Source organism: Bipolaris victoriae (genome assembly GCF_000527765.1).
Source record: "Bipolaris victoriae FI3 unplaced genomic scaffold scaffold_13, whole genome shotgun sequence".
Lineage (NCBI taxonomy): Eukaryota > Fungi > Ascomycota > Dothideomycetes > Pleosporales > Pleosporaceae > Bipolaris > Bipolaris victoriae.
Genome location: NW_014575379.1, coordinates 345,613 through 364,233, shown reverse-complemented (window position 1 = coordinate 364,233; position 18,621 = coordinate 345,613). Strand labels below are relative to the sequence as shown.

Sequence of the window (18,621 nt, the reverse complement as noted above, 5' to 3'; positions counted from 1 at the left end):
GGGCGTGGCCTGCAACCCCCCCCCCCCTCGCACCCAGAGTCAGGCCCCTTGCTGGTTGGCGTATGACCTAGGAGCCCGGGCCCGTGTGCATGATGATGCTGCGGGCCGGCAGCTTGCTTGAGATGTATGACTCGCCAAGAGCTCGGGGACTCCCGTCGCGCTGTGATCTACGAGCCTTTAATTATATACAGGCCGCTGCAATCAGCGTCCATGTCACCACCGCCCTCGCACTCCCAGCTCCGCCCGCGGCCGCCTCGCCGTGCCAGCCAGCGCTGCTTGTCTGTCGAGTCTGCTCCGCGCGGCCGCCTCCCAGCCGTCGTTGCAGAAGCAGCTGCCAGAGGCGGCGGCGTCGCCCACGCATGCACGCAGAAGTGGCACAGTAGTGTCTGTACTTAGTGGGAGCACCTCGGGGCTCTTGAGTCGTCGACGGGCCGTCTCTGCGTCCTTCCTTGTGTCGCGTCCTTCGCGAAGGACATAGCTCGGGACATGCGACAGCTTACGAACCACGGTACGAGCAGGCCTACAGCCCGTCATGGTCGCACCGTGCTTTGCTGGCCTTGCTGAGCGGCGAAGGCGGCGGCGGCGGCCATTGTTGCCATGCTGCCCGCCCGCCATGCCTGCTTTTTGGATTCGTCCACGACCAAACACTGCCATCCACATCATGACGACAACCACAATCATCTCGCATCGTTGATGCCTCCATCCCCCTCCTCCCCAGCAGCCATGTGCGTGAGCTTTTGCTTCATAGGCCACGAGGCGCCCTGTTGCCCTTCATCTGCTGCAATATCTGATAGGGCTGATGAATCCGGGCGCGTCGGTCGTTTTGCTCGTCAAGGACGGCAGCATCCCTGTCGTGACAGTTGGTGTGGAACACTGCGGCAACGGCCTTGTGCTGTTTGCAGCGTTGTGACGTGAGTTCCTTGCCATGGCTAGTCAAGGGCGCGCGCCCACCGGTGCGACTCGGCGACCTCAGGCACTCGCTCGCTCGCGGGGCAGTGTAGCACGCGGGAGGGCCGATATGTCTTGCGCCGGGAGAACCGTTCGCTCCAGCCAGCAGCAGCTCCAACTTGCTCCAGCGACTCCAGCTCCAGCAAATGACCGCTGCAAGCTCCACCATTGCCGGTAGAGTTTTCGTCTCTGCCCAGTCTGCTGCATAATAGTGCCGGCTCTGACCAGCCTTGCGCCTCAAAGCATGCCCGACATGGCCGCTTTCTCAGCTGCCATTGCTTCATGTAAGACGGGCGGCATCCGACGCACCTCGCTTTCGTCCTCGAATCACGCCTCGTCATCTGGCCTCCACAATTTGGCCCATCGTTCGTCCCTTGCACCGGCGTGCGGCTTGCAAACCGCTACCCATGGCCAAACGCCTGCTAGCCCTTCTGATTCGACGTCTGCCTTTTTTCTGCAATACACACGCAGACAAAGAGCCTTTGTAGGATTTTCCCTCCCACTGCCGGATCGCCCGCTGGTGACGAGGCTCTCTCGGACTTGCGCGGATGTAGCCACCACGAGGCAACAGAATGGCGAAACGCCCAGAGCGTATTCAGCCTCGGCACCTTGCCGGCCTGTTTTCGACTGGCTGCATAATGGGTGACGACGCAACGCTCCAGCAAAGAATCGTCAGCCTGCCGTAGTTTGCAGCTATCCTTGGGGCGCACCGCCTACCTATTCTTCATTCCCTCCCTCTCTCCCTCCCTCCAGATTGGGGCGGACGGCCCGCGGAGATTCAATCCACGCCTTCCGCAGCCAGGTTGGAGTCAATTCCGTCAGCCAATCATCCACCCGGCATTAATATTGAATTCTCCAGTCAGCAAAATTCCCACCTCCAAATGGCTGCTCGTATGTGTCTCTTTATGTGTGTGCGTGTGCGTGTGCGTGTGCCTTGCATCTGCTGGGAGACGGGCAAATCTCCAATGTGCATCATGCGCAGGCAAAAACAACAGCAAAACACCCCCGGTCTGCGTCACAAGACGTGATGACATACATACCTCGCTCGAGCCTTTGCACTTTACGACGTTGCTGCGAGCAGACACACTCACCGGTCACGGCAAAGCGCATTTGATTATTGTTGTGCTTTGATTGACTGCCACACCGCATTTCGACATCCGAGTCAGTCACGAGCCCATGTTTAATGAGCGCAGATGCAGCCAGTGGTCCCAGGGTACTCAGCGACAAAGAACGGACCATGAACGTGTCTTATTGCCACGGCGGTCGTCACCTCCGTGTTGGCAGCCTTTGAGTGAGCGTGAGCGCGAGTGCGAATGCGAACGAGTATGTGGGCATGTGTGGATGTAGTATAAAGTGTGTGGTGGGCAAAAAAACAAAAATGCCGTCAATTGCCGCTGGTAGATGACGGTTACACCAACCGAACGGTGCATTTGTGGGGTAAAGAACAGCCATGATGGATCTTCACCCGCCCGCCCTTCGGTCGATTCACCCCAAACAAGCACAAGCAGCAGTCCGCACAACGCACATTAAGGCTGCGGCGCGAAGCGCATTACCCCAAGAATGGATCCCTTTTGACAGCGGTCAATCGAGAGTGCGGAACAGCGCGTGGATACAGCATGCCGGAGTCACTCGCTTGGTCCCAAGTGTGTATCAGCGGGCCGGGACGAGGTGTGGAATTCCCGCATATATCCCGTTGACGTTTAGATTAACGAAGTTTGTGTCACACAACTTGACCCCAAAAGATGCAAGGCCTGCAGAGTGCTGCAAGCATGAGTGGTTCGTAAGCAGTAAAGAAGACCCGTGTCGCTTGTGCCGCGTCTCGTGTGCCGCGAGCTGCGCGTAAATCCAAATGTGGTTATATCAGGCGGGAAGACATCATCAAGCCTCCGAGACGAATGGCGTCCTGTGCGACGCCTCCGCCGTCTGACAGGTTGCAGGCAGGGAAGGGGCACGTATCAACCAACTTTGACAGGACGCGCATCGACGCTGCTGCAAACAAACATTGTCTATAAATGCGGCAACAAGTCCTGTCAGAGGCGCCGTTTGTCGAACCGTGTCCTTGCATCAATGCACAAGCATCCTTCTGCATCCTGATGACAACTTTTGGCTCGTCGCAATTCTATAATCTGTCCATGTATAAGCTGGGACGCATAACTTCCGTCCTTGCAGTAGCACGGTGCGAGGGAATACGCCCTGGCGGGTAAGCGGTATGTCCTCTGCGCTTAGCTGCCTGGTTTATTGGGGGGGTTTGTTAACATCGTATGATGCCCCCCAACTCAACACGACGTCTGAACAACGACAAGCCGTACCGCTTGTGCGGACATGGTTTGAGCATCGACATGTTTTGGCTTCTGAAAAAAACCCCCAATCGTGTGACGAACGCCGGCAGATGTCATTTAGAGCGACGGAAGGGGTGGGTAAGCGGCCACAAGCCGTGGCGGGACCATTGATCAGCCCGAGTGGTGCTAATTCGCGGAAGAAAGAATTATGGCGACCCATCGGTGTGTTGGATAAAAGGGTTGGATATTACCTGGTGATGCCCCACGAGCACACCGCTTTTTAACAGAGTGCGACGAAGGCCTCGAAAAAAAAAGTGCACGGGAGCCGCCGAAGGGGGGGAAAGTAGGAGTCGCAGGCGGCAGACGAGTCGCAGCTGGGCATTTGACTCACACGTGTTCGTGTTGGGGCTGATGGCGTAAGTCTTGGGCAGTAAGTATCGCCGGCGGCCGAAGAAGGTGATGCGGTCGCAGAGGTGCACTGCATGGCGCTGACGGAATCAACGCCAGTGCCAGTCGCTAGCCGGCGTGCCAACTTTGGGCAGTCTGTCGAGGAGCTGGTGAAGCCATCGTCATGCCATGCGATGCAGCTGGCCTTGATCCGACGCGTTAGAGCAGCACCCATGCATCCCAGGCGGACAACGAGTGCGCCCCGGGCCGTGGCCGTATCAGCCTAACGCAACGTGTACAGCATGTCACAGCAGTCAGGAGCGTGCGAAGAGGGCAGGTGATGGGGCGAGCGGACAGAGCAGTGAGTGCACACATACCCCAGCAGGTCGAGCGAGGGCGGCAATGTCATCGAGGGGCTAGGAGGAGGAGCGGCGGCGGCGGCGGCGACATTGATGCGGTCATGGCCATGCCTCGCGTCGAGTCGAGTCGCATCGAGTGGGAGGGAGAGAAGGGAGCGAGCGAGCAGAATGTGCAGTGCAGTGCTGTGCTGTGCTGCGGTGTGCTGTGTTGTCCTGCCCCCTCCCCCCTCGCACTCGGTCGGTGGCTCGCTCATCCCCGCAGCCCCTGCCATGCTCGGTTGCTGGTTGGACTTGGACTTGGTTGCTGGTTGGATAGGAGGCGCTAGGAGAGGGCGGCAGGCCCGCGCCAGAGGGCAGAGGGCAGAATCAAGGACTGGGACCGGGGGGAACGGAGAAGCCTTGCCTGTTCGGAGCGATTTGCGTGGGCTAGGATCTGAACGTGCAGCAGACCCGAACGCTACACTAGCGCGTCACATGACCATTAGTGTCATGCGGTCTCCCGCAACGCCAGGCGCGAGCGAGAACGGGCTGGCCGGCTAACGCACGATGACTTGGCTCGCTGCATGCCCTTCGCTTGGGCCAGCCAGTCAGCGCCACTGCCGCAGGGTTACACGGGCGTCTATTGGCGGGCTTCGCGCTTGTGGCCCACCCTCGACTCTCCACCTGTCTGCCCCCGACGCCCAATCCCTCGATCCGCATGACTTCGGCCCCAGACACCGCGCCATGAACATGCGTTGCTGAAATTGCTCTTGTCAAGCCTCGTCATCCTCTCCATTGCTTCCTGTCTGTGGTTGGGCGACCCATTGCCTTCATCTGCGTCTGCGTCTGCATCTGCACCTCCCTATGCCTCCGCCTCCTCATCTGCACCTTGGTCTGCATCATCATCCTCGCCTTCACTGCTTGACCCCGACGTGTCCTCGTCCGGCATGACAACGCTGTTGAGATACGTAATCTGCACCTCCCGTTAGCCGCCATCCACGCCTAATGCCTCGACAAAGACTGCATCTTGCGCTGCCCGGGTGACTGCACCGTCGCTTGCCTTGTACAGGGCTCTTCCTAACAAGCTGCGGCCGCTTCTGCCCTGCCCTATCCAATCAAACACCCATATCCTCCATCTTGGACAAACGAAACTGCAAACTTACAAATGGCACCATTGCCCTTACCACCTCAGCTACTCGCTCCAACCCGCCCGTGCCGACAATGACTTCGTCTGCAACCGTACAACCAATCGTAAAGTTGCGGAGCCGCAAAAGATCAATGTCTTTGTGATCATGATCGTATCCCTGGCCCACCTGTCAGCAAACTCTATCAGGCATAGTCCCAAATGCATCCCGTCCGTTTCGTTGCTGAGCTTTGAGAAAAACTGTCGACTAGCTGAGCTGTCGTCCTAACCGCTGCTCTCGGCTTATTGGATGCGGGGCGGCTTGAAACTCTAATTGCCCTACGGCACAGCGTTGGAACGCAGAAGCTCCAGATACACACACCCAAAGCTTAATCCTCCCGGTTTGTAGCGGCCACATGAGTAATCCTATCATGGCTGTTGCTAACCTTAAGCCCGGATCAGCCGTCCGGTCCATGGGCCAATCACAACCATGCCACATGTGTCAGACGCAACGCTAACTTTGATGCCCCTCTGGAGATTGTTGCCAGTTTTAGATCAAAAAGACAAAAAACATATCACTTACCTTGGGATTACGCTTCAATGCGTTTGACTGGTTCATGGATAAGCTTGTAAAGGCCTTGACCGCCTTCTTATCGTCGTCTTGCACGCCCCCCAGAAACGTTTCTCTGAACTGGCGGTTTCGAAGGACAGATTTGATCTTGTGCGGTTTGCGATCGATGTCGTGACGAAGTTTACCAAGAGCTGCTGCGTCTGGTTGCCAATAGCCACCGCCTTACAAAGTTAGCACATGACTGCATATGTTGAAACCAAGAACACCATGTAGGGATCCATGACGCTACCACGTTGCAATGGGGAACGACGAGCGTCCAAGCACAACTCCGCACCGAAGCGCACCGAACCCGCGTGCGATACCAGCGTCATCATGCGGCCCGCAGCCGAACCTCGAGGCTATCCGATGTGTTACACTACCAATCTCCCAAAGGGTGGCGACTGCTGGAGCACATTCATTGCCATGTTCCACTCGTGCAACTGGTAGCGCTACCCAATGGTACAGTGCAATGCCTCCTCGCACCACAGATACAACAGCATTGTTACTGCTGACCAGTATTGGTACGTTCAGCACAGCGGCAGCAGAATCGTCTTGTCCGCTTCTGACAGTAGTCGCGCAGTCGTGGCACTACGATGCACGATATTGGTCGCAAAACTCGGTAGGGCCAAAAGACAGCACACAGAATCGCAGTCTATGATGGTCACATGCGTATAACCATTGGCAAAACATGCAGAGAACATGCATACTTAGGCCGATGGAAGACGGTGGTAACCACGAGGTCAAGTCGTGCTCGGAAACAGGTTCCACAACAGCGCATAGCTCCACGCCGTCCCCAGAGCAAGGAGCTAAGGAATGTGAACATACCTACAAAACTTCCACCTTTTGGCTGCACCTGTACGTAGTAATGTGCATAGGGTCCCTTGCGTCCAGTTCTTGACCATGCCGCGGAGAAGTACGTCTGCAACTGTCAGTGCATGTTCCAATACATTTGTCGAAAATATAGAGTTGATATCGTCCACTAAAGCATGGGTTTTCATATTTCCTGATAGTTGAGCTGGGAAATCGAATCCTCTGGCAACATAAATGTTCGCCAAAGCCTTTCCTCCATTAACGGTGAACTAGGCTGGCTTACCTTGTAGGGTGTTGGGTCTTTGGAGAAGCGAATATCTAGTTACGTCAGTATCTTCGTATGATATCTTTGCGCCTGCACCTCACCTCTGTAGATCCGGTAGATCTATGCACATTAACAGACAGACTAAAATGGGGTGGGGTGGGTACTTACGACATCCTTGACTGGCAACTCCGGAATTGTCTCGTCTGCTTCAATGATCTTTTCTGATACCTTTCCTGCAAATGTTGTAAAGTCCTGAAATGCCACTCTAAAGTCAGGGTCATGTACTACATATTTGTTAGTTGACCTTTGCACATGGTTCCCAAGATACTTTGAACAAGGAAATATGAGAAAGAATACTCACGCTTTAGCCAACTTCGATCGTTGTTGGCTGCCAATTCTTTCAAGAAGAGTAAAGTGTTCGGATGGATCGTGTGGTCCAAGTATGGCGTATCACCTGCATCTCGAGCTTTCGGCTTCTTAATGACTACCCGTGTTCCCAGCTCAAGTTTAGCCCCCGGTTTCCACAACTCTTGCTCATCGGAATCTTTCTTGTGAATAGGAAGGCTCTTGGCAGCGCGCCCTCGTGGTTTACGGTTCTTGCTCTCATCATCTTCGTCGCTGCCAGTCTCGTCAGCCTCGGACCCGACGGATGATTCTTTGTCGTCATGATCCTCATAGTCGGAGGCCGCGCCATCTTGTTCGTCTACACTAGGCGATACTTTTCTTGTTGATTGCTCGTCTGCATCATCTGTGTCGGTGCCTGGATCAACGTAGGATTTCCTTGCAGTCGCCCTTGCCCTCTTTGATTGTCTTTGCGGAGTTTCCTGCGCAGGACGCTTGGAAGAGCTCCTAGGCGCGGCGGATTTGGTTTCTTTGGTCGATTTACGTGGCATTTTATCGTTTCCGAGGACCAGCAGAAGTGTGGAAGAGCTACTACAGTAGTTGTGAGTGACTCGGTTTGTTTGGAGGTCGGAGCGCGCACTGGCCATCGATGACGCACACGAACGCGAAAACCCATCGCGGTGTCACGAGTTTCGTCCGCCCTATCAAACCACGGACCCCTCATAGTCATGACCACCCGCTTCGCAGCTCGCAAGCAAAGAATACTCGCTCAGCTAGATACTCCCGATGCCGACTACCATGACCTGTCGCCAAAAGGCTCTGTCGATGCCCCAATTCGAGATTTGATTGGAGAAATCAACCGCCTCGAAGGCTTTGTCACGACCAGCAGTTGCTCAGGACGCATCAGCGTGTTCCTGGAAGGCCGTAAGGCAGAATCTTCCATCGATGATTCCTCTATTGAAGGCGACTCACGAGCTGGGCCTGGAGGAAAGGGCGGCGGGGGTGCATGGCTGTTCCTTTCTCATGAACCAGTCCAGAACGTGGATAAAAACCATGACTTTTTGCCTGATTTCGGACTGAAGAAATCCGAAGTCGATAATGAAGGACCATCCGTCTCTAGTAGATATATTCATCTCAAATTCGAGCCTATGGTGAGACTTTTAACAACAGCACTATTTACAATCTAACAATTCTTAGATTCTGCACATCTTGACTGCATCTATAGACGATGCCCAGCACGTCCTCAATGCAGCACTAGCAGCTGGATTTCGTGAGAGCGGCGCTGTAAGCCTCGGATCAACGAAAGGAGAATCAAATCCTATAGTAGCTGTTCGATCAGCCGGTTATTCCTTCGATTCCATCATAGGCTACCAGAACGCAAATGGAGACAACATTGCTTTGGTGAATGAGAAGTATCTGCAAACTTTAGTCTCTATAGCAAATGAGCGGTTCAAGATCAATCTCGACAGAATAACCCGGTTTCGCAATGCACTCTTGGATACGCAACAACAGAGCACTTCACACCCACCTGATTGGGAAGATGCAGATGCCAGGAAAAAGAGGAAGAGAGAAGAAGGCCTTGCACGACAGCAAGCTTTAAAAAATAAAGATGAAAAAGATAATCAGAATAAGTCAACAGAAAAGGACTTGGATGACATTGGTGGGATGTTCTTATGATACTATTAGTTGGTCTTATCACTGTTATAGCAAGCAAACCAGCATCAAAGACACGTTTGCGATGCATGTGTTGTTTATTCAATATCACGAGTGCAAATTGAAATACCATGAATGGTAGACTATGTGTGAACATTCCCATAAAACATACTGCCCTACCATGAATGGGGGATTTTCTACATACTCGAGGAACCTGAGCGCAATGTCTCCGATTCCCACTTAACCTGCATCTTGTCCTTCCAGGAACCCCTTATTACATGACAAATCACCTTTTGACTCATTCGTGAAGGAATGCTGCCATAATATGTTTCCGACGCTCAGGCACTGTTGCGCTTCTCGACCAATGACAGCATCGGTTTTTTTTAGCCTAGTACATACCTTGACAAGTTTCCAATGTTAGACCCGGCGACTTTCATCCTGGCCCCACTCCATATCACAACTTCACATCTGCATATAAAAGGAGCATGACAACTCTCTTGTATAGTTTCAATTCGACTATCACATCTCAACTATCTCTGACTTAATAGCAACATTGGACTACCCCACCTGCACCCATAGTTTACCTACATTTCCAACATACGCCAACAAGCTGTACATCATGAGCCTCGCAGACGCTAACCGTCAATACTTTGAGTATGATTATATTTCCTGTTGCTCTTTCCCCTCCCCCTTCCACATTTTCCTCTAACCTATCGTTTCCAGCTCTCGCAACAATACCTCACCGTTCAGCACAAATATTTCTAACACATTGACAGCTCCATCTCGGATACTTACGATACCAAACCCTGGTTCGCAACCGTAAACAACCAAGTCACCAATGCCCTACGCGGCGATCTATCCTGGATCAGTATTCCGTTCGTCAATGTTCTCGCAGACGGACAAGAGAGTACAGGTACCCAGCAAGTCCGAATGCTGGATTATGCCTGCGGTACAGGATTAATGACGAGGGTAAGTCTCTTCATTTCATCTTGCCACTCCCCCCATCCCCCCATTTATCCTCCATGATCAATTCTTCCCGAGTTAGACTAGACAAAAAAGTGATTACCCTGATATATTTCCTTTACACGCCCATACGACAAGAAAAACAGAACTCAAACTTACCTAACATGATCAAAACTAGATCTTCGCCCCCTACATCACCCACACAACCGCCATCGACATCTCCCCAAACATGATCTCAACCTATACTTCGCGCTTCGCGGCGGCGGCCGCCACCGCCCCCCAACCCCTCACCATCACCACCGCAGTCGGCAACCTCTTCGACAAATCCGACCCCAACCCCTCCTCCTTAGACGCCCCAGAGTTCCGCGACTTCGACCTCGCAACTGTAGGCTTCGGGTTCCACCACTTCGAAGACGTAGTATATGCTGCGCAGCAACTCAAGGAGCGGTTGAAGCCCGGGGGTGTTTTGGTTATTAATGATTTTCTTGAGGGAGGAGATGTCTTGGTAGATGAGGAGGGGAAGATGGTAGAGGGCAGTGAGGGGAATCATGCTGTGCATCATCATGGCCATGGTCACGGTCACGGTCATAAGCACGAGCATGAACATAAGCACGACCACTCATCTCATGCCCACAAGCACGATCACAGCCATAATCCTAGCGAAAAACACGACTCCAGCCTCCACAGCAAAATGGCTGCTTCAGTCGTGGTACCGCACTTCACCATAGACGGCGTGCGCGAATTCTTCGAGAAGGCGGGTTTCGTCGATGTGGACGTCAAGACGATGAAAGAGAAGTCGTATATGGAGTTTGGAGGCAAGAAGATGTGGCGAACGATTTTGTTTGCGCGGGGAAGGAGACCAGCCGGCGATAACAAGAAAAAGAGCGAATTGTAAAATCCCCCATTCTGCTAAGATGGGGGGAATGTGGCAAGGGAGACCGCAGAAGGAAAGAAGGTGTATAGTGTAATCAATTCATAGAAATACAAAATCTTGGAATGGAAAATACATATGTATCTAGGATATCGAAACCTTGTTACTTCAAACCACACAAAAGAAAGAAAAAAAAGTATAAGAGAAAAAGGGACAAAAGAACGCCGGAATCTACACCTCATACTCCATCCCTAACCTATCGGCCCCAACCCTCTAAACAGAAAAGAACAACAAGAACAACGAACAACCTCACCACTTCCCCTTCAACGGCAAATCGCGACTCGAAAATCCAACTTGTATCCCAATCTCTCCCATAGGCAATACCCAATTCTGTCTCTTAACATCCCAATAACTCAAATCGCGTCTCGTAACATCAAACTGAACCAACTTGCCCTTCCCCTTCTCCAGCTGCACCTTCTCAAACCCACGCAAGACACGAACAGGGAAATCCACCGGTTCACCCGTCTCGTGATCTTTGTAGTCTTGTGGGAGGGAGATATACAGTTGGACAACGGAAGCGCCATCTAGAGGTCCTTTGTTTTCAAGAGAGGCTGAGACGGTGAGGAGCGTGGTGTAGAGGTCCGGGTTGCCGCCTGGACCGCCGCCTGCATCGCTGAGCGGGGAGGATGGGGGTTGAGGCTGTGGGGGTTCGGATTTCTTGATGCCTTTGGTTGACTCGAGCCAGGGGTAGATGTATTGTTCTACTTTGTTGAAGCCTTTGGGGAAGAGGACTGACTCCGGGTCCGGAAGGTCGGTGGAGTAGGTCGGAGGTGTGAGGCCGTCGGGTCGAGGCTTGGGTAGAGTTGTTTTTGCGCTCTTTTCTTCGATCATGAGGGAAGATAGCTCGAATTGTGTGTATGAGAGACCGTAGCCAAATTCGAATCGGGGAGTGATGTTTTGCTTGTCGAAATAGCGGTAGTCAATATATAGGCCTTCAGTGAAATCTTGCTGAGGTGCAAGGCCGTCGGATGGACTGGGAAGATACTTGACCTTGCTGCCTGGACCAAAATCGTCTTCCTTCTTAGCAATGGTGTAGGGCAGACGACCAGATGGGTTGACGTCGCCAAAAAGTACATCCACAATAGCATTCCCAGACTCCGTACCTGGAAGGTGGGCAATGAGTACTGCCCTAACGTTCATGATGTCGATGAAATCCTCTAGGATGACGGATCCAACCGTGTGGATGACGACAACGACGTCACCCATCCCTTCTCCACAGTCTTTGGCAACATTCTTGATGAGCTCTGCACCGCCTTTTTGCAGATTGAGATCGTTTCTGTCGCCCCGAATGTTTCCGTAGTGCTCGTATCCTTCTCCTGAATCGGCATTGGCGAAGACAATGCAAAGATCTTGATCTTCGAGAATCTCCTTTTGGTTGGGAAGCTTGTTCTCCAACCAGTCTGTTACGTATACGGTCTCATTGTCAAACGCCTGTCTGATGGCAGATACAGGCTCGACCAGATACGAAAAGTTGACAGCACCGGAACCCCAGCCTGAAGCCAAGGTTCCCTCGTTGCAGCTTTGATCAGGGCAGTGGTTGATGCCGTCGCGAGGGAGACGTGCATCTTCACCAAAAACACCGACACGGAACTTTGTCTTCGCCTTTCCATCGGTCTTCCAACCTTTGCGGTTTAGGGGCAGCATCTTGCCGTCATTCTTGACCAAGACTGTACCTTCAGCTGCAACGCGACGCACCAGGTGTCCGTGGGCTTCTTTTCCCTCTCCTTGAGCGTTGACGTACTGGTTGACCACACCCATTTCGTGATTCGAGGGGCTGCCTTCATGCAGCTTGCCGATACGGTCGTTGGTCCAGGAAGAGAAGTTTGGCCCATCATTTTCCCACTTGTCCTGACCGACTTGGTACCAGGATGCTACGACACGAGTGACCATGTCGTCGACGCGATCAATGGGTACACTGCCGTTAAGAACTGATTTGGTGAGCTCTGAACCCCATAGACTGTTACCCTTGGCCCATCTGAGACCATCTCCGGGCATTGTCATGTCCAGACCCGCCAGGGCGCTCGCTACACCTGAACGTTGCGCTAACCAGTCACTCTGAACGAACCCCTGGAAACCAAGCTCGTCTTTCAAAATTCCATTGAGTAGCTTTGAATTCTGGCAGGCATAGCTGGAGTTTACCTGGTTGTATGAACACATGATGGATGTTACACCTGCTTTGACCGAGTCGGCGAATGGCCATGCATAAATTTCATGTAAGGCGCGGTCGTCGATGTTGCTGGAGATGGCATTCGGCAAGCCCCACTCCCAAGCCTGTCTGAAGTGTTCCTGTTCGTTGGCGATGTAGTGTTTTGCGGTAGCCATGACGCCTTCGTCTTGGATGCCTTTGATAGTCGCGGCCGCTGCAATGCCCTGGAGCACGGGATCTGAGCCAAATCCTTCCCAAACACGACCGCCAGCAGGCATTCGGCCGAGAGGGCCCATTGCGGGACCAAGTAAGACGTTGACTCCTTTCAGTCTTGCCTCCTTGCCATGTGCTTTTCCGCGTAGATAGAAGAGCTCCTTGCTCCATGTCGCGCCAGTGGTGATGCCCGCAGGGAAGCCAGTGATATTGTCAGCAAATCGAATGCCCAGAGGTCCGTCCTGAGTAATATGTTAGTGCATGTGGAACCCTGTCTTTGGAGTGGTGCGCACCTGAAGACATAGACTGGGGAACTTTAACCTATCCACACGGCCAGTCTGACCCACACAAAGATCCATGCTCCACCCTGTGCCAGTGGTGATATTGACCTTCTCAGGCAATGTCATTTGCTTGACCAATTCAGCAGCCTTCTTGTAGCTCTCCTCCCATGCCTTGTCTGTTCCGCCTTTTGGCGAGGGGTACCACGGCGGACTGCGACCATCCTCAGGCACCGACACCTTGTATGCCCATATTCCTCCCGAAGCCAGTAGCAGAACAGTAGCGGCGATAAATACGAGCAACCAGCAGCAACAGCGGCCTGGTGCGCATTTAGATCTTCGTTGTTGGGCAGGGAATGGCGTCACGGCCTCGGTGTCTCGGTACGATGCCTTCCGGACCTTGAGGTCGCCGGCACTCTTCTTTCGTTTCAACTTGCTATCGAATGCGAGGGGGTCGTGCTCTTCGAGATCTTCCAGGGTCTCGTTAGACTCGGAGGAGAATCGCGTTGGGGTTTCAAGGTCATCGTCCACGGGTGCATCGAGCTTCGCGTACTTGCCGCGGCGCAACTCGTGGGCTTCGTAGGGAGCCATGTTGGTGATGGAAACGTGTCAATCCAGGAAGAGCAGCAGGTAAAAAGAAATATGTGGTGTTGCACGCGGCGGGGATGATGAGGCTATGGCAAACGGCGCGAGCGTGAAGCCCTGGTTATATTGAAGCTAGCATTGAAGCGTGTGTATGGTTGCAGCAGCAGCAGTTGGACACGGTGAGACCACCGATGCAGATGTGAGCGAGCGGAGATAGTGTCTGGTAGGACAATGAGTGTGGAACAGAAGACAACGCCGTCGACGTGGTGCGAGACAGTTTCACTCGGCGTCCGGCGTGTACTGGGGCCGGCATGTCGCCCTGCCCTGACTAGCCGCCGCCGTCGTCGATCCCATGGGTCCGCTCCCGCCCCTCCCATGCCCAATTGCGCAACTCGATTCATTCACCAACACCAACACCAACACACGTCATTGACTGACTGACTGACATCTTTGCACTGTGTTTGGCACTTTTTCCATGAAAAACTTGATGGCGACATGTGACATTTAGATCGTTTCTATTTTCGACTACTTTTTGATGGCTACCCTGTATCAGGTCGCGACTACTGACATTTACGCGCCAACCTGGTTCAGGATACCCTGGAGGTTGATGGACTTGGGGCGCTCAATGGGCAGACCCAATGCCCTGTCCCAGATGAGTTGTGCAAGAGGACCGAGACCACGGCTGACACCGAATGTTGCAGTGTAGTACAGAGTCTCCTTGAAGCCGTAGTGGTGGAAGAGGACACCAGAGGACGAATCGACGTTGGGGTAGGGGTTCTTGGTCTACGACAAAGTTAATCACTGCAATCTCTCAAAACTATGATTTCTTACCTTTCCGTGCTCGGTAAGTACGCCAGGAGCAACCTCCGAGTTCTTCTTTACGAGCTGGTAGACTGGGTCTGCCGCAATCTCAGGTCGAGCATTCGCAAAGTCCATGAGCGCCTCGAATCGCGGGTCGGGCTTCCTGAGCACAGCGTGGCCGTAACCAGGGATAACTCGTCCAGACTTGAGAACGCTCCAGAGGAAGTCATTGACGTCCTTTTCGCTAAAGTTATCGCCAACTACCTTTTGCATGTCGAGGATGAAGCGCAGCACCTCCTGGGCAGCTAGGCCGTGGAGCGGGCCAGCAAGACCTTGAAGACCGGCACTGTAGCTCAGGAAGGGATCGCTGAGCGCCGAACCGACGAGATGTGTGGTGTGTGCTGAAACGTTGCCGCCCTCGTGGTCGCCGTGCAGAGCGAGATACAATCGGAGAAGGTCCTGGAAACCCTCGTTCTCCTTGCCAGGCTTGCCCAACATGGCTGCGAAGTTGTAGGACCAATCTTGGTTCAGATCGATCTCGTTGGGGAGCGCACCTCCACCGCGGTATGCGTTCTGGTAGATCTTGGCGGCAATAGTAGGCAGCTTTGCGAGCAGGCTGATACAATCATCAAAGGTGGGCTCCCAATAATCCGCCTTGTTGATACCCTTTTCGTATGCTTTGGCAAACTTGGACTCGTAGTTGAGGGCTGAGACAGCGCATGCGAATTGTGTCATGGGGTGGAGGTCCTTAGGGAAGTCATCCAGCATCTTCTCGACAAACTTGGGAATGCTACCCTTTTCGGCGAGCTCTCGCGAAAGCGCACGAGTCTGTGACACTGATGGGACCTCGCCAGTCAGGAGCAGCCAGAACATGGCCTCGGGAAGCATCTCAGTGCCAGAGGTTCCCTTGGGTAGCTCCTTTTGACAGTCCTTGATCGTCTTGCCGTGGAATCGAATACCCTCGTTTGCGTCGAGAACTGATCCTTCCCAGACCATGGCCTTGAGACCCCTTTGCTGCTGTCAGTACACGCTATTTATTTCCCGAGGATGCATACCTCATGCCGCCCAGCGCATTCTCGACCTTGACGTCACCGAGCTTCTTGTCGCCATGTGCCTTGACCTTTTTCAAGAGCTCACGCTTTGCGGGGAGAACCTTTTTAAAAGTCTCTTTGAGATCAGGCTCGGACGAGGATGAATAGCTACATGCTTGTACTAGAGAAAGGGATATGGGTTAGCATCTCGATGGGCGGAACAGAGGACCGATTGGCATACCAGCCGCAAAAGGGCGCGCCTGGGAAGCTTCAATTAGTTTTTCTTGCTTCCAACACTATCAGCCAGACAGCTCGGAGCTCACCTTGGCCGCTCGCAGAGCTCTGGCAGCAGATCGTGCACTCAATGCCATGGCTAGTCTAGTGTGGGGTAGATGCGGGGAATGGCAGTCTGATAGTCTTCACTCAACCCAGGGACGAGAGTGTTCTACAAACTCAATGGCAAAAACACGACTTGACACGAAGGAGACAGAAGAAAGTCGTACGGCATTGCTCGGCAGCCGAGTCGGATTTTCCTGACACGCGCTGGGCCATTCCTGCGAGTGCGACGTACAATCCATGGACCGAGGGGCAGCTCCGAGCGGCTAGCGGTGGGCTACCTCGGTTCTGGCGCCGGACATGGGGAAATGCTGGAGAAGCGTTGCCGCACACACAATCACACTGCTCCGCTTCTCACGGCCCGGTAACGTCATTGCCTGCGCGTAGAGACAGCTTCTAGACCCCCCCAAAAAGGCGACAGGGCGAAAAGAGTGACAGCCGCTGTTCCCCAATTGCCTGCAGCCCACGGATAATTTTCCGTTGCTCATCTCTTCCCCTCGACTCAAGTATACAGCAGGCTCCTGCTGGGTTGCGCCTTGCTCCAATTCACACATACTCACCATGCTCCGTACAGTACCGCGCTCCGTCGCGCGCCAGAGCCGATCATTAAGGGTAGCGAGCCCATCACGACAACTCCTCCGTCCGCTCTCCACTACCGTGTACCGCATGTCGAGCTCCGTGCTGAAGCCCGTGGACCCCCCAGTGTCGACAGCTCTGCCAGGAGACTCTTTCCAACTGTTGTCTGAGGCTGCAAAGGCAGGCGAGGCCGAGGATGCTCTTTTCGAGGAACAGGTACAAGCCGTGAAGGAGTGGTGGGCATCACCGCGGTACAAGGGCATCAAGCGCCCATATTCTGCAGAGGATGTCGTGAGCAAACGCGGAACGCTTCCTCAATCATATCCTAGCTCCTTGATGGCAAGGAAGCTCTTCAACCTGCTTGAGGAGCGGGCAGCAAAGGGCGAGCCAGTACATACCAGTGCGTTTACCCATGGCTATATAGATAGAACAATGGCTGATTCTGTTTCTCTGAACATTAGTGGGCGCAATTGATCCGATTCAGATGTCCCAACAGGCTGCAAACCAAGAAGTTCTCTACGTTTCAGGATGGGCGTGCTCATCTGTCCTAACCACCACGAACGAAGTCTCTGCCGACTTTGGCGATTACCCATACAATACCGTTCCAAACCAGGTGCAGCGCCTGTTCAAGGCGCAGCAGCTGCACGACCGCAAGAACTGGGATGCAAGGAGGAAGATGACACCAGAGGAAAGGGCAAAGACTCCGTATCTGGACTATATGCGTCCTATCATTGCCGACGGCGATACTGGGTGAGTAGACGTAAAGCCATACAGGTCTAGATAGGCCATTGACGATGTATAGACACGGCGGCCTCTCAGCGGTCATTAAGCTTGCCAAGCTATTTGCGGAGAATGGCGCTGCAGGAGTTCATTTCGAGGATCAATTGCATGGCGGCAAGAAGTGTGGACATCTTGCAGGCAAGGTGCTTGTCCCCGTGGGCGACCACATCAACCGCCTGGTAGCTGCACGATTCCAATGGGATATGATGGGCTGCGAAAACCTCGTCATTGCGCGTACAGACTCGGAGAGCGGCAAGCTCATCTCCAGCGCAGTCGACGTACGAGATCATGAGTTCATCAAGGGAGTCACGGAAGACACGGAGCCATTGGCTGAGACTCTACAAAACATGGAGGCGGCCGGCGCGCCAGGCAAGGAGATTGATCAGTATGAAGCGGCGTGGGTGAAGAAGCACAAGCTTGTCACCTTTGACGAGGCCGTTGTTCAGCACCTTGAGAAGGAAGGCGCCTCCCAGTCCTCAATCGACGCCTACCTCTACGAGATGAAGCAGAACCCCAACTTTTCTCTCCTCAAGCGCCGACAAGCGGCAGAAAAGTACACAAAGTCTCCAGTCTACTTCAACTGGGACATTCCGCGCACAAGAGAAGGTTTCTACCATTTCAAGAATGGAGTCGCAGCAGCCACAAAGCGCGGCAAAGAGTATGCACCCTACGCCGATCTCTTGTGGGTTGAGACGGGTGACCCCAACGTCCAAGAGGCAGCCAGATTTGCCGGCGAGATCCGCGCCGTTTACCCTGGCAAGAAGTTTGTGTACAACCTTTCGCCCAGCTTCAACTGGATGGGCCATGGCTTCTCTGAAGAGGCACTCAAGTCCTTTGTGTGGGACTTGGCAAAGCACGGTTTTGTGTTCCAGCTTATCTCGCTGGCCGGAGTACACTCTACGGCGACAATCACATGTGAGCTGAGCAGGGCCTTCAAGGATGAGGGAATGCTGGCGTATGTGAAGCTAGTACAAGCGCGAGAGAAGGAGTTGGGCTGTGATGTTCTGACCCATCAGAAGTGGAGCGGTGCCGGGTACATTGACGGCATTTTGGGTGCGATACAAAGCGGAAGCTCAGGCAGTAAGAGCATGGGCGAGGGCAACACGGAGACTAGTTTTTAAGATTCCAAGTGCAGGGTCTGAGTACTGCGAGAGAACAAACAAAAAAGTTAGTACATGACACAAGTGAGGTGCGGTCGAATGTGTCGACTCGAGTTACTTGACCAA

General features: G+C 53.5%; 9 protein-coding genes across 9 annotated transcripts; 4 read left to right on the top strand and 5 right to left on the bottom strand.

Annotated features, from left to right (window-relative positions):
- Positions 1 to 213: 213 nt before the first annotated feature.
- Positions 214 to 1,117, bottom strand: COCVIDRAFT_13084 (hypothetical protein; the record flags this gene model as incomplete). Its single annotated transcript, XM_014704650.1, has 2 exons — positions 214 to 761; positions 952 to 1,117. 2 exons carry the CDS (start codon positions 1,115 to 1,117, stop codon positions 214 to 216), a joined length of 714 nt encoding a protein of 237 aa, XP_014560136.1.
- An 84-nt stretch (positions 1,118 to 1,201) lies between these two features.
- On the top strand, positions 1,202 to 1,587 carry COCVIDRAFT_34774 (hypothetical protein; the record flags this gene model as incomplete). Its single annotated transcript, XM_014704776.1, has 2 exons — positions 1,202 to 1,389; positions 1,428 to 1,587. The coding sequence occupies 2 exons, from the start codon at positions 1,202 to 1,204 to the stop codon at positions 1,585 to 1,587; spliced, it is 348 nt and encodes a 115-aa protein (XP_014560262.1).
- Positions 1,588 to 2,803: 1,216 nt separating this feature from the next.
- COCVIDRAFT_34773 (hypothetical protein) lies at positions 2,804 to 3,037 on the bottom strand (the record flags this gene model as incomplete). Its single annotated transcript, XM_014704775.1, has 1 exon — positions 2,804 to 3,037. One exon carries the CDS (start codon positions 3,035 to 3,037, stop codon positions 2,804 to 2,806), a length of 234 nt encoding a protein of 77 aa, XP_014560261.1.
- A 1,777-nt stretch (positions 3,038 to 4,814) lies between these two features.
- On the bottom strand, positions 4,815 to 7,653 carry COCVIDRAFT_89706 (hypothetical protein; the record flags this gene model as incomplete). Its single annotated transcript, XM_014704774.1, has 8 exons — positions 4,815 to 4,925; positions 5,116 to 5,256; positions 5,659 to 5,867; positions 6,511 to 6,604; positions 6,779 to 6,813; positions 6,862 to 6,880; positions 6,929 to 7,044; positions 7,122 to 7,653. The coding sequence occupies 8 exons, from the start codon at positions 7,651 to 7,653 to the stop codon at positions 4,815 to 4,817; spliced, it is 1,257 nt and encodes a 418-aa protein (XP_014560260.1).
- A 177-nt stretch (positions 7,654 to 7,830) lies between these two features.
- Positions 7,831 to 8,779, top strand: COCVIDRAFT_89731 (hypothetical protein; the record flags this gene model as incomplete). The annotated part of the gene is made up of 2 exons (XM_014704773.1): positions 7,831 to 8,253; positions 8,300 to 8,779. The coding sequence occupies 2 exons, from the start codon at positions 7,831 to 7,833 to the stop codon at positions 8,777 to 8,779; spliced, it is 903 nt and encodes a 300-aa protein (XP_014560259.1).
- A 595-nt stretch (positions 8,780 to 9,374) lies between these two features.
- On the top strand, positions 9,375 to 10,613 carry COCVIDRAFT_89813 (hypothetical protein; the record flags this gene model as incomplete). Its single annotated transcript, XM_014704772.1, has 3 exons — positions 9,375 to 9,409; positions 9,532 to 9,724; positions 9,897 to 10,613. The coding sequence occupies 3 exons, from the start codon at positions 9,375 to 9,377 to the stop codon at positions 10,611 to 10,613; spliced, it is 945 nt and encodes a 314-aa protein (XP_014560258.1).
- A 285-nt stretch (positions 10,614 to 10,898) lies between these two features.
- COCVIDRAFT_89968 (glycoside hydrolase family 3 protein) lies at positions 10,899 to 13,877 on the bottom strand (the record flags this gene model as incomplete). The annotated part of the gene is made up of 2 exons (XM_014704771.1): positions 10,899 to 13,250; positions 13,302 to 13,877. The coding sequence occupies 2 exons, from the start codon at positions 13,875 to 13,877 to the stop codon at positions 10,899 to 10,901; spliced, it is 2,928 nt and encodes a 975-aa protein (XP_014560257.1).
- Positions 13,878 to 14,441: 564 nt separating this feature from the next.
- Positions 14,442 to 16,074, bottom strand: COCVIDRAFT_23675 (hypothetical protein; the record flags this gene model as incomplete). The annotated part of the gene is made up of 5 exons (XM_014704685.1): positions 14,442 to 14,654; positions 14,703 to 15,681; positions 15,728 to 15,884; positions 15,945 to 15,963; positions 16,027 to 16,074. The coding sequence occupies 5 exons, from the start codon at positions 16,072 to 16,074 to the stop codon at positions 14,442 to 14,444; spliced, it is 1,416 nt and encodes a 471-aa protein (XP_014560171.1).
- A 526-nt stretch (positions 16,075 to 16,600) lies between these two features.
- On the top strand, positions 16,601 to 18,516 carry COCVIDRAFT_34767 (hypothetical protein; the record flags this gene model as incomplete). The annotated part of the gene is made up of 3 exons (XM_014704770.1): positions 16,601 to 17,015; positions 17,077 to 17,365; positions 17,418 to 18,516. The coding sequence occupies 3 exons, from the start codon at positions 16,601 to 16,603 to the stop codon at positions 18,514 to 18,516; spliced, it is 1,803 nt and encodes a 600-aa protein (XP_014560256.1).
- Between the last annotated feature and the right edge of the window lie 105 nt (positions 18,517 to 18,621).